Genomic DNA, 11113 nt, shown 5'->3' with positions numbered 1-11113 from the left:
GTCAACTCTACCTCTGGGTCGGCAGTGGAGCGAGTTAAGGTTTGAGCGTCTCCTGGGGTCAGGACGCTGATCACTGAATTTCTGCCTCTGTCGCCTCTTATTTTCCTGCCTGAGGATGGCGACGTACACCTGTATCACCTGCCGGGTGGCGTTCGAAGACCCGGAGATGCAGCGGGCTCACTACAAAACGGATTGGCACCGCTACAACTTGAAGCGAAAAGTGGCCGACATGGCCCCGGTCACTGCTGAGGGCTTCCAGGAGCGCGTGCGGGCCCAGCGGGCCGTGGCGGAGCAGGAGAGCAAGGGCACGGCCACCTACTGCACCGTCTGCAGTAAGAAGTTCGCCTGTTTGAACGCCTACGAAAACCACCTCAAGTCCCGGCGGCATGTGGAACTGGAGAGGAAGGCGGTGAATCGCAAGGTGGAGATGATGAATGAGAAGAACTTGGAGAAAGGGTTGGGCTTGGACAGTGTGGACAAGGATGCCATGAACGCGGCCATTCAGCAAGTCATCAAGGCTCAGCCATCTCCCAAGAAAGGCCCCATTGCGCCTAATAAAGAGTCCGGGAGTCCCGTGGCGGCGGCCGATGGAGGACGTGTGACTAACGACCGAGACCCAGCGGAGAAACCTCCCCGGTTGCAGTGGTTTGAACGGCAGGCGAAGAAGCTGGCGAAGCAGCAGGGGGAGGAGGGGAGTGAGGAAGAAGACCTGGATGGAGACGGTGAGGGCCCTGGGGCGGAGCGTGGGCGAGGGATGTAGGAAGTTGGTCCCCTTTGGTGTCCACGTGGATACTCAGGGTTGAATTCCGATTTTAAGTGGAAGTTGTAGGGGAGGTTTCTCTGGTTTCTGAAGTCGCTTGTCTGCGCAGTATCTTTGCGGGGATTTTGTTTCCTTCACTGTCGGAGATTCAGGGCCTGAAACCTTCCTTGGAGGAAAATAGGTCCTGAATAAACACTGGTAGAATGAGTTGATGCCTTCTCTGTTTTGAATTAGGAGGCTTTTTTTTTTTTAAACATATGCCTAGAAGGGCATGCTGTAATTCTCTTGGGTTTCTAGTTATGGTTTCACACTTAATTTAGTTGACTGAAGCAATCAAATGAGGGGTTCAGAATCAGCTAGCTGAAATGAGGAGCTAGAGCCAGCAATCTGGCCTTCTTGACTTTTGAGTTATTTATTCCTTCTCTCCCTCCCTCATCACACATCCTATTGGCACTGATGGTGTGTGTACATATAGCAGGAAGGAGGCAAAGACTCCTTCAGGAGCTTACTGTGGGCTGGGAAAGAAAGATTAAGGTTTTTCTTAGCCATACAAATTGGTCTGTGGTAAAGGAATAGTTAAAATTGAGACCTTGAAAGAGGACTTGTCCTAGGAGGTAAATTAGCACTCTCACCCGGAACTACCACCTCATGTTTGTGGATCTGTGTGGGTTCTTGATTGCGATGACCACTTTGCTTAAACTAACCTTGTTTTTCAAATGTCTGGTTTGAAGATTGGGAAGATCTTGATTCTGATGAAGAACTGGAAGGTGAGGATGCTGAATCCATGGACGAGTTGGAGGAGCAGGATGCAGAGGAGAAAGAGGCCGGAGGAAGTGCCCCTCTTGGTGCCATCTCTATAAAGGACTGCTTATTTTGTCCCCATCATTCAAGCTCCCTCATGAAGAATGTGGCTCACATGACTAAAATCCATAGCTTCTTTATTCCCGATATAGAGTATCTTTCAGATCTTAAAGGACTGATTCGGTATTTGGGTAAGTACAGTAGCTTTTCTTTAATGAGGAAAGAGCATATTATTGGGGGGCAGGTCTCAAGGAAACCTTAGTTTTATGTTTCTTATCAATCTTTGATTTTAATTACATGTTTATTTTGTGAAGATAGAAACTTGATGCATCTTTTTTGAATCATGCAGATACATGGTGAGATTTAATCTGGCTGCAAAAGCTTTTTTCATATTTTTTTCTTCAAATTATTTTTCCAGGAGAGAAGGTTGGTGTCGGGAAGATTTGCTTGTGGTGCAATGAGAAAGGGAAGTCCTTCTACTCCACAGAAGCTGTACAAGCGCATATGAATGACAAAAGCCACTGTAAGCTCTTCACAGATGGTGATGCTGTTTTGGAGTTTGCAGACTTCTATGACTTCAGGTGAGTCTACGGTTTGTAATGTGAAGTGAAGTGAAGTCGTCGTCTTTGCATTGAAGTGACATTAGATGTGCCAGTGCCTGATACGTGTCTGGCACTGTGCAGTATGTTCTTTATAACTCTTACAGCACTTATATATGGGTGGTTATTCCCTCTCCTTGTGTAGATAAGAAACTGAGTTACACACACACACACATGATAAAGAAATCTGATAAGGAGTAGATCTCAGGCTCCACACTGAAATTTGTCTGACTTGAAAACAAGGGGGCTTTTTGGCAGTTTAATGGCCAGTAGTTCGGTTTTGCCAGTTAACCTTAAGAACAGAGACACAGGAATTAGGTTTTGGTTTCCCTAAAACAGTGTCCTTGAAGCAGAAGCTGTCTCCTAGGGGGTTGAGGTGGTTGCCGAATTACGCTGGTCCCAGGCATTTGATGGTGAGATTATCCCATAGGGATTCGCTCTTTACTAGGAACTTGTATTATTGATATATCATGCACCAAATCTATGCTTGGCACTCTTGAACAGCTAATTGCTAGTGTCGAGATGCCTGTGACCTAGCACAGGTGTGCTATACAGGTGTATATAATTACCATGCCACATGTGCATAATCCATGTGATACAAGTGTTCAGAAAATTCCTCATCTTTTTAGTTGTCCTTTTTCATGTTCCTCCTCATTTCTCTTGTAGTAAGGGAGAGTTCTTCATTTTTGTTACTTTGGTGACTATGTAGTGGCATCCGATTGTGCTTTTAATTTGCGTTTTCCTGATGATGACCACTGTAGATGAGAACCTTTTGTATATTAGCCATTTAGATATCCCCTGTGAAGTGTTTGGTCAGGTCTTTTGTCTGTTTTCCTTTTGGGTTACCTGTTTCCTGTTAACATTTTATGTGTATCTGTCCAATTATTTTCTATATATTTAATGTGGACATTTCCAGGAACATAGACATTCCAGACCTACAATGTCCAATATGGCAATTACTAGGTATATTCATGTGGCTATTTAAGTTAATTAGAAATTAAGTTATAAATTTAAAAATTTAGTTCTTCACTTGCACAACTGCATGTCAAAGCTCAGTGCTTAAAAGCACATAGATTAGTAGCTGCCATTTTGGCCATGCAAACAATGTCTGTATCACAGTGTTCTATTGGACAGCACTGTTCTAGAGCCTTAAAAATTTTGTTTTAATTTTTTGGTTACTGTTGACGTAAAATACTATGTTTCAGCTTTACAGGGTAGTGATTAGACATATATATAACTTACGAGGAGATCACCCTAAGAAGTCTCGTACTCATCAGACACCATGTGTAGTTATTACAATATTATTGACTGTATTCCCTATGCTGTACTTTATGTCTCCAGGACGGTTCCTCCCCACCCCCATTTCCCCCTTCTCCTCAGACCCACTCCCATCTGGCAACCATCGAGCTTCTTATTATAATGGGTAAATTGATGAGAACTGTATCTCCAGCTCTGCCTTTTCTTCCTTTCTGACTGCTTTCCTAGAGAGAAACAAATAGGTAAAAAAAATTTCACTTTTAGGTCATTTGTTCATTCTTTTTTAGTACAATTTTAGGTTCATAGCAAAATTGAGCAACAGGTACAGAGATTTTTCCATGTACCCCTTGCCCCCACATACCTACATGGCCTCCCCCATTATCAGCATCTTCTACTAGATGTCCATTTGCTACAGTTGATGGACCTACACTGACTCATTATTATCCAACTCCACAGTTTGCGTTGGACTTCACTCTTGGTGTTGTTTGTTGGACAGATGTGTAATGACATGTACCCATCATTAGAATGTCATACAGAGTTGTTTCACTGCCCTAAAAATCCTATATGTTCCCTCCCTTTACTGTAAACCCTGGAAACCACCAGTCTTTATGTTCTCCGTAGATTTGCTTTTTCCATAACTTCATGTCATTTGAATCATACAGTATGTGGCCTTTTGAGACTGGCTTCTTTCACTTAGTAATATGCATTTAAGTTTCCTCCATGTCTTTATGGCTTGACAGCTCCTTTCTTTTTGGTCTGAATAGTATTCCATTGTCTGTATATATCACCATCTATCCATTCACCTAGTGAAGAACATTTTGGTTACTTCTAAGTTTCAGCAATTATGAATGAAGCTGCTATAAATATCTATGTGCAGGATTTTGTGTTGACAGTAGTTCTTAGCTCCTTCGGGAATATACCAAGCAGCAAGATTTCTGGACCATATGGTAAATGAATGACCATGTATCATTAGCTTTGTAAGAAACTGCCACACTGTCTGTCGTCCAGAGCGGATTTACCATACCATTTTTCATTCCTCCCAGCAATGAAGGAGACTTTCTGTCAGTCCACAGCCTCATCAGCATTGGTGTTAGTGTTCTGGATTTTGGCCACATTTAAACAATTCATTGTTTTAACTTGCATTTCCCTGGTACTATGATGTGGAGCATCTTTTTACAAGCTTATTTGCCAGCTGTATGTCTTAAGAAGTGAAGTGTCTGTAGGTCTTTGGCCCATTTTTTAGTTGCATATTTGTTTTCCTATCGTTGAATTTTTAAGATTTTTAAAAATATTTTTGATAACAGTATTTTATCAGATGTGTTCTGAAAAATTTTCTTTTGTCTGTGGCTTATATTTTAATATTCTTGACATTATTTTCCACAGAGTAGACGTTTTTAATTTTAACATAGTCCAGTTTATCAACTGTTTTCTTTCATGGATATCATGCCTTTGTTGTGGAACCTATAAAGTCATCACCACACCCCAGGCTGTCTAGATTTTTCCCATGTTATCTTCTAGGCGTTTTTATAGTTTTGTGTTTTTCGTTTAGTTCTGTGATCTGTTTTGAATTCACAAGTCATTTGCACACTTTTACTTCAGAGAAAATGCTAAAAAGTTGGTTGCCCTCAAACCTTTCAGCTCACACACCCTACAGTCTCCTTCACCCCTTTGGGTAGCTAGTGGGTTTGCCACACTTGCAAATACAATTTGTTCTTTAGTTAAATTTGAGGTATCGGCCTATTTATTAATGCTTTTCACTGTGTTCCAGGAGTAGCTACCCAGACCATAAAGAAGGGGAGGATCCTGATGAGGCTGAGGTGTTGCCCTCAGAAAACACCTTGGTTTATGATGATGAAACCATGGAGCTGATTCTACCTTCTGGTAGGTGCACTTGTCAAAAATAAATAGCTGAATGCCAGTGAGACTATCGGAGAGGCATTTTTCCATACTGAGGGAAAAAGAACATAAAACTTAAAATGTGCGTTTGTGTTCTCAGGTATGCGATACCCTCTGAAGGTTGCCTCTTAGCTCCGTGTTGGCTGTTTTGTTTAAATTGGTTCACTATTTTTTGTTCTCAAATATGTAGACCTGTTCTATTCCATTTATCAATTTTTTGTGCCTCACTAACGTTTTTCTTGTTAATCTTGACATTACTTTTATTCTTTGAACTGACTCCTATTTCCTTGTATTGCTCAGACTTCCAAATTGAAGGTCGGACACGGAGTGTACCTATCTGCTTGACAGCACCCAGATTGCCTGTTTCTGATTCTAGTGGGGAGGGTTAGAGTTTGAGTTCTGAGGGGTAGAGTTTGAGTACTGTGGGAACAGTATTTGCAGTGGTGGGAATTTAACCGAGGTGCGTAAGGATGGTGGAAAGGCCTGAATACGAGAGGCACCCCTATTGACAGTGTGACGATTAGCTGATGAGAAGAGGAGAAACTACTGGAGAAACGTGAGAAAGAGAAGGGAATGGTAGAGGTAATAAGATGCTAAAAATACCTGGCATTTCCTGAGCAGTTAGCATGTTCAGACAGATGTATTATTTTGTTTTTACAACAAGCCTGAGGGACTTGGACCATATTTACCTGCAGTACTGGGAACAGGTTGCTTTGCCTCAGCATCATTAAGTAGTGAAAGAGAGGGGCAGGAGGTGGGCTGAGAGTTCGATATCCCTGGTTTTTAAAGCCTGGGTTTCCTTGCTCACAGCTGCAGGTCACCTACTGAGCTATGTTATTGGAAAGTATTGGCTATTAAACCTCAGGACAGCTACATGACGTAGGCTTAGAAGTGGTAACATAACTGGTTTGATGTTAAGAGTGCTGCAACATATACTCTTAGACGGACTTAGGAAAGACCTATCTAGTAGCCAGGTACTACTACCTTATCCCAAAGGTTCTTAACTAAGCCATACGTGTGTTTTTTATCCCTCCCCCCCACCCCAGGGCATGGATGTTAGAATGAAGCTAATTTGAGAGGGATTCTAATGTGTAGAGCTTAGTGCTATTTTACCCCCACAGTTCATAGATTTGACTTTAATCTGGCTTCAAAAACAGTAGTTGTGATACCTTAAATCTAGGCCTTCAGATCAAGTGGCTGATCCCAGAACCAGTGACAAAGAGCATCCAGTAGAGGGCACTGTGAGCATTATTTTGGAAACTGGTCTGGCTCCGTTGCTTGAAGTCTTTGCTTTTTAGTTCCTGTGGAGTGAGTTGGTTTGAAAAACACATCTAGTGAGCTGCTGACTAGCCAGGTGAGACTGTTGGTTGATCCACAAGAGATGCATAGGTAACCCTAGGAAAATTACAGCTGGGGATATTTTTCTACTATCCATTGTCACTGATTGTGAAGCTGTTTGTTAAGTAGGCGTGGGCAGTTCTGTGAGTGGTTATTGCTGTGGTGACAGATAGATGGACCGGTTGTGACTTCATCATAACTCACCATATACTCAATGTGATAGTGAGTATAACCCATCTGTTATGTATTGGGCAGGCACTGTGTGTTCTCAAGATAATTTTCCTTGAGGAGCCTTCAAGTTGAGCTGTTCTCAGCACATTACACTTAGTGCTTAATGTCATGTGCTCACTGTCCTTGACACAGGGCAGGGGTGGCTCTAAACACTCTGGGTTTACATTTCTCCTGCTGCATGTTGGACACCTTGGCACTGAGTAATGAAACCTTTTCAAGGCTGTTTTAAAAAGTCACTTCAATAAAGATGTGTTTCCAAATGCTGCTTAAGAATATAAGTGTATTGATGCATTATGTACTAGTGACCAGCATTGTCATTTAACGATTCTGGGGTAGTCATCGTTAACAAACCTGGAGCATTCTGACCCAACATTGTACACAGAGAATCGGTGAACAGTGCTGGGGTTCCTGCTAGAGTCTTCGTGTGTGCTGGGTCTGTACCCCTCAGCAGTGCCTCACTTTTTGTGGTCTCGGGGGTTTGGCAACTCTTAAGCTGCCAAAACAGTCGGGTTCAGGGAAACGTGTTCTCACCCATGTTGGTATTCAAAGGCCATGTTCTTTGGTTTGGATGTTTCTTCTTGTCGTCCCTTGAGTCTGATGACAAAGCAATCAGTCGGAAGTAACTACTTTGCCATACCTGTGTAGCAGATAAACTGCTCTCAGGTAGCTTTCCAGGTAGATGAACTTAAAACAAAATAGCCTACCTGACAGAATGTTTTTTCATGTAAATTAAAGGTCTAGATTCTAAAAGCAAATACAGCCATTGCCATATTTATAGTATCTTGTTCATGGTCTTTCTACACAGGATTCTGAAAGAAATGGTTTTATATGTGTGAATTTCAAACTTTTATATATAAAGATATCAAACTTTCCTAGAAGCTGTCCACCTATGGCTAGGTTATCTAGCCATATTTCCTTTTTTCATTTTCAGTGGAAGTAGCTGTTTTATGCCTTGTGTATATGCTGTTGGTAAATTTCTTCATGTTTATGTCTGTCTGGAAAAGTGTTTCATTGCTTATTTCCTGATTAATATTCTTGTGAAAACACAACTTGTATTGAGCAGCTCTCAGGTGATGCTGATACCATTGGCCCAGGACCATGATTTGAGAGCCGCTGCTCTGATGGAGCCTGGAGGTAGTCATCACAGAGGCCGGCCCCCTTCCCTTTCACCTGCTGTGAAGCTAAAGTATAGGGGTCAGCACACCTTTCCTGTAAAGAATCAGATAGTCAATAGAAATTCACCTCTGAAAGTGTGAGTGACTCGCATAGTTCTATCAAACCCTTCTAAATAAGCAAAAGCTGTAGAGAGAATACAACTTAATCATCTTTTAAAATCCTAGTTCACCTGATAACTAGGTGAACTAGGCTTTTCCCATTACGTAGAAAGCACTAGGGCGTTGTTTCTCAACCCAGGTATTATCAACAGTTTGGGCTAAGTAAGTCTTTGACGTGGAAGGTTATTCAGTGCATTGCAGGACGCGTGGCTATGTCCCTGACCTCTATCCACTAGATGCCTTGTCTGCCCTCTAGCTGTAACAACCAAAATTGTTGCTGGTCCTTGCCAAGGTCCCTCAGGGTAAAATCACCCTGGTTTAAGAATCACTGTTAAAGAGGATTTAAGCGAAGGAAAGGTGGACTGATTTCTGTTCTAGACTCAGACTGTGGCTTTTTGTAAGCCTAAACATCAAGATTGTCCTCTGTACTTAAATCTTCTTTCTATTCAAATAAAAAAAGGTTAAGATCCCTTACCCTCTAGGGTACTATTATCTGTGTTAGTAGCTGTTGCTGTGTGAGTTCTAGGGAGGCATATTGTATGAAAATACAAGATACTCAGCTTTTCACTTAAAAGTGACTCACCATTCTCTTTTAAAAATCTGTTTTTGTTTGTTTTTTCATTTTTTAATAAGCTGCTTCATCTTTTTTTCAGCAGATAGAACATATGTTACTCTGGCATACCCATTTTCCAGCTTGATACCTGTAAAGTCCAATTGGGAAAGCTCTTGCTTTATAGCTCTGTCTTGGAAAACCATCTGACTCAGTGGTTGAACATTGTTCTTTTGAAAAACAGGTGCCAGAGTGGGTCATCGGTCCTTGATGAGATACTACAAACAACGGTTTGGCTTGTCGAGAACTGTGGCAGTTGCCAAGAATCAAAAGGCTGTGGGCCGGGTCCTGCAGCAGTACAGAGCCCTGGGATGGACCGGCAGCACAGGTGTGTCGGTGTGGATGGTTGTGGACCAGCCCACGAACTCATTTTACAGCCATAGGCTGGCGTGAGGTCACTTCCATTTATGTTGTCTTTGTGGAACGTAACCTCTTAGCTCTTTGGCTTCCTTTACCACTTGATATGTTTATGGCAGTTAGCCCAAAGTTCTGTGACTTAAAAAGTTTATATTCCTGCCATGGTAACTTCCTAAAACTGTTATACACCATTAACTTTTTCAGAAGATAACAATTCCCCGAAAAGTATTTAGTAATCATCAAAGTTTGGAATTGTCCTGGAGGTTACACAGAAGAACTAAATAGTATCCTTGTGGCAAATAGCTTGAGTTGTGGAGTGAAACATGACCTATCTGATAAACTTGTGAGTTCTTGAATGATGAGTGTAATTTAAGTCACTCACACCTCTTTTTCCTCATTTGTAAGATGGTGATAATAATAAAAGGACCTACCTCATAGAGTTGGGCAGAATGAATATCATAGAGCATGTGTGATACAGTTTGTGCACGCAGTCAAGGCTAGCTGTCACTCCTTTTTGTAACTTTCCTTAGAAAATTTAGTGAGAGCCAGAGGAATAAAGCAGGCTGCTGAAAGTGTTAGTCTTTGACACGTCACCATTGTGCAGTTATTTAAAGCTATTCTGATGTGTCTGCTCTATGAAGCTCCGTCCTTAGCTCTCCTGGGAAAGCATCGGTCCATTAGAGGACGTGGAGACGATAAGAAGAGAGCTCTTTTTTAATAGCCTGGAAAGCCATGTCCAACTAAAATCCATTTTCAATGCCACTGTGTTTAAACACACTTGGTTTCCTTTTCTATGGCTACTGGTGAGCTTTTACTGTTAGGTCAGAACAGATGAAGTACAGGGAGAACTAGCAGCAAAAAGGCTCTGTCATGCAATCTGGCTTCTGCTGGCCCTCAGGCAAGGAGGGTGCCTGTGCTGCAGACAATGACTCAATCATCTGTAGACCCTTAGAACATCACTTGGGCCCTAAAGTGCACCTGCTTGGTGGCATTGTGACCTGCGGCCACTTAAATCTAGCAGATAGTGACTTTAATCTTACATGTCTTGATGGTATAACTTAGTTTATAGTCTCTGCTTTTTTTCTCTGTGCCCTTAGATAAATAAGACTTTACCTTTGAGCTTATAGACCCTTTCCAGATGATGAAATATAAAGAGGGTCGTCACAGAGGAGAGTATAGAGAGACAGAGTAGTTCTGGTATGCAATTCCAGGTACTCATAAACCCCATGGAGATCCCAAGTTAGTAGATTTCCTTTAAATATGAGATCCCTCAACTAAGTTTGAGATTCTCTGCAAAAATTGGGTTTTCTCTGATCACAAATAACAGACATTTGCCTCATTTTTTACCTCCTTTCCAACCACAGGAGCAGCTCTTATGAACAAGCGGGACATGCAGTATGTTCAAAGAATGAAGTCAAAATGGTTGCTGAAGACGGCGATGAAGAACAACGCCACCAAGCAGATGCACTTTAGGCCCCAGGTGATGTTCTGAGGGTCTGCCACTGACTGAGTTGTCGTCTCCACACGGGTGCCGGCCTTGCCTGCGGACCAGCGGAGCCACACCGTATGACGGAGCCTGTATGCTGCTAAACTTCTCCCCGTATTTCATCTGTTCTGACCTAATAATAAAAGGCAGAATCGTATTGGCTTTCAAATGTCATTTCTGTACAGGGTTTAAAGGTTTTATTTACACAGTGAATGGCGTGTCTACTGGACTCAGCTTGCATTACTGCTAGGCGGTGTCTTTACTGTCTCAGCTTTTATCTGATTTATGGCCGTCAGGATAATGTGGGAGCTCAAGAGTGACTTATTTGTTCCAAAGTTTAACCTGCAGAAGAATACCTTACCAGAACCTGACACTGGAACCCCTATGTAAGGGGACTCATTTCAGCATCACTCATTTGAATGTATAGTGGCTCGTGAGGCCGTGAGGGTCTCTGTGCACGTTTATTACACCCCAGCAGAGTTCAAGAGCATGTGAGAGGCTTGC

General features: G+C 42.3%; 1 protein-coding gene across 1 annotated transcript; it reads left to right on the top strand.

The window, feature by feature from the left end:
- Positions 1-10766, top strand: ZNF622 (zinc finger protein 622). The gene is made up of 6 exons (XM_045847968.1): positions 1-722; positions 1492-1752; positions 1980-2142; positions 5186-5298; positions 8951-9094; positions 10488-10766. The coding sequence occupies exons 1-6, from the start codon at positions 116-118 to the stop codon at positions 10613-10615; spliced, it is 1416 nt and encodes a 471-aa protein (XP_045703924.1). The 5' UTR covers positions 1-115; the 3' UTR covers positions 10616-10766.
- The last annotated feature ends 347 nt before the right edge of the window (positions 10767-11113 follow it).

Source organism: Phyllostomus hastatus, unplaced genomic scaffold (assembly GCF_019186645.2).
Source record: "Phyllostomus hastatus isolate PE091 unplaced genomic scaffold, TTU_PhHast_1.1 phas_contig_58, whole genome shotgun sequence".
NCBI classification, from domain to species: domain Eukaryota; kingdom Metazoa; phylum Chordata; class Mammalia; order Chiroptera; family Phyllostomidae; genus Phyllostomus; species Phyllostomus hastatus.
The sequence above is the reverse complement of the archived record's forward strand: the minus strand, read 5'-3'. Positions and strand labels throughout refer to the sequence as shown.

Bases quoted from the DNA above. Each gene is read 5' to 3' on its own strand.
- ZNF622 (XM_045847968.1), top strand. From the start codon at position 116: ATGGCGACGTACACCTGTATCACCTGCCGGGTGGCGTTCGAAGACCCG. The intron at 723-1,491 runs GTGAGGGCCCTG...TCTGGTTTGAAG, and splicing joins AGAAGACCTGGATGGAGACG to ATTGGGAAGATCTTGATTCT. The intron at 9,095-10,487 runs GTGTGTCGGTGT...TTCCAACCACAG, and splicing joins GGGATGGACCGGCAGCACAG to GAGCAGCTCTTATGAACAAG.